At 45.4% G+C, this 1,935-nt stretch overlaps 1 protein-coding gene across 1 annotated transcript in view; it reads right to left on the bottom strand.

Annotated features, from left to right (window-relative positions):
• Window positions 1–645, bottom strand: part of EMH_0039010 (uncharacterized protein) — a gene marked incomplete at both ends in the record, with an annotated part of 2,005 nt that extends 1,360 nt beyond the window's left edge. Inside the window, one exon of the mRNA XM_013495352.1 lies at window positions 631–645. Within this exon, the coding sequence (XP_013350806.1) occupies window positions 631–645 (15 nt within the window). The remainder of the gene's footprint in view (window positions 1–630) is intronic.
• Window positions 646–1,935: the final 1,290 nt, after the last annotated feature.

Below are 1,935 nucleotides of genomic sequence, written 5' to 3'. Positions count from 1 at the left end.
CAGCAGCAGCAGCAGCAGCAGCAGCAGCAGCAGCAGCAGCAGCAGCAGCAGCAGCAGCAACAGCAGCAGTAGCAGCAGCAACAGCAGTAGCGGCAGCAGCAATAGCAGTTAGTAGCGGCAACCGCAGCAGCAGCAGCAGCAGCAACAGCAGCAGCAGCCGCAGTAACAGCAGCAACAGCAGCAGCAGCAGCAACAGCAACAGCAGTAGCCGTAGCAGTAGCAGCAGCAGCAACAGCAGTGGCGGCAGCAGCGGCAACAGCAGCAGTAGAAGCTATACAGATAGAGACAGAGACAAAAGGAGATAGAGAAAGAGAAAGAAATAAAAAAAGGAGACAGATACAGAAATAAATAAAAAAACAAACACAACATACAGCATGCTGAGGAGACAACAAACCCTCTATTATCTAGGGTTTAGGGTTTAGGGTTTAGGGTTTAGGGTTTCGTTAGTATTTATTATTTCTTATAAACTCACAATTATATATCACAGCATCCCCACTCCCTATTCTTTATAATAATTAGGGTTTAGGGTTTAGGGTTTAGGGTTTAGGGTTTAGGGTTTAGGGTTTAGGGTTTGTGTTCAGGGGGTTCAGGGAGCGAGGCCTCCGACCGCGTAATAAATCAGATTCTCACCGAGATAGACGGCATCGGCAAACAAAAACAAATATTCATCATCGGCGCAACCAACAGGTAAAAATGCAGCAGCAGCAGCAGCAGCAGCAGCTGCAGCAGCAGCAGCAGCAGCAGGAGTAGCAGCAGGAAGAGCAGCAGCAGCAGCTGCTGCTGCTGCTGCAGCAGCAGGAGGAAGAGCAGCAGGAGTAGCAGCAGGAGGAGCAGCAGGAGAAGCAGCAGGAGTAGCAGCAGCAGCAGGAGTAGCAGCAACAGCAGAAGCAGTAGTAGCAGCGAAAGCAGCAGTAGCGGCAGTAGTAGTAGCAGCAGCAGCAACAGCAGCAGAGCAGCAACAGCAGCAGTAGCAGCAACAGCAGCAACAGCAGTAGCAGCAGCAGCAGCAAGGTAGTATCAGTCCTTGCTGTTGGTGTGCTGGCCTTTGTGCGGTGTATGTACACCTTACGCATATCTGAACAGCAACAGCAGCAGCAGCAGCAGCAGCGGCTGCTGCTGCTGCTGCTGCTCAGAGTGCTCCTTTACTGCTCATTTTGCTGCTGCTGCTGCTACGTCTGCTGCTCCTCTCTCTCCTCCTCCCGTTTCATCCACTACATCTGCTGCTGCTGCTGCTGCTGCTGCCTATGCAGCAGCAGCAGCGGCAGCAGCAGCAGCCGCAGCAGCGTGAAATCCTTGACCCCTCTGTGGCTGTTCTCTATCATGTATATTTTTCTGTTTAATATGTTTTTGCTGCTGCTCCTGCTGCTGCTGCTGCTCCATCTGCTGCTGCCACTCCTGCTGCTGCTGCTGCTCCATCTACTGCTGCTGCTGCTGCTGCTGCTGCTGCTGCTGCAGGCCTGACATCCTGGACCCGGCAGTGACTCGTCCTGGTCGTCTTGATCAGCTGCTGTATATTCCTCTGCCGGATTGCTGCAGCAGAGAAAATATATTAAAAGCAAATTTAAAAAAAACACCAGTTGCTGCTGATGTTAATATTAAACAAATCGCCAAACAAACTGAAGGATTCTCTGGTACTTTTATTTTTTTTTTATTTTTTTTTTTTTTTTTTTTTTTTTTTTTTTTTTTTTTTTTTTTTTTTTTTTTTTTTTTTTTTTTTTTTTTGTTTTTTTTTTTTTTTTTTTTTTTTTTTTTTTTTTTTTTTTTTTTTTTTTTTTTTTTTTTTTTTTTTTTGTTGTTGCTGCTGATGTTAATATAAAACAAATCGCCAAACAAACTGAAGGATTCTCTGGTATTTATTCTTTATTTTTTTTTCTTTTTTTTTATTTTTTCTTTTTTTTTTTTGTTGCTGCTGATGTTAATATTAAACAAATCGCT

The sequence above is a fragment of the Eimeria mitis genome, genomic scaffold (genome assembly GCF_000499745.2).
Source record: "Eimeria mitis Houghton genomic scaffold, Emh_scaff1532, whole genome shotgun sequence".
NCBI lineage: Eukaryota > Apicomplexa > Conoidasida > Eucoccidiorida > Eimeriidae > Eimeria > Eimeria mitis.
Note: the sequence above shows the minus strand (reverse complement) of the source record. Positions and strands in the feature narration are given on the sequence as shown.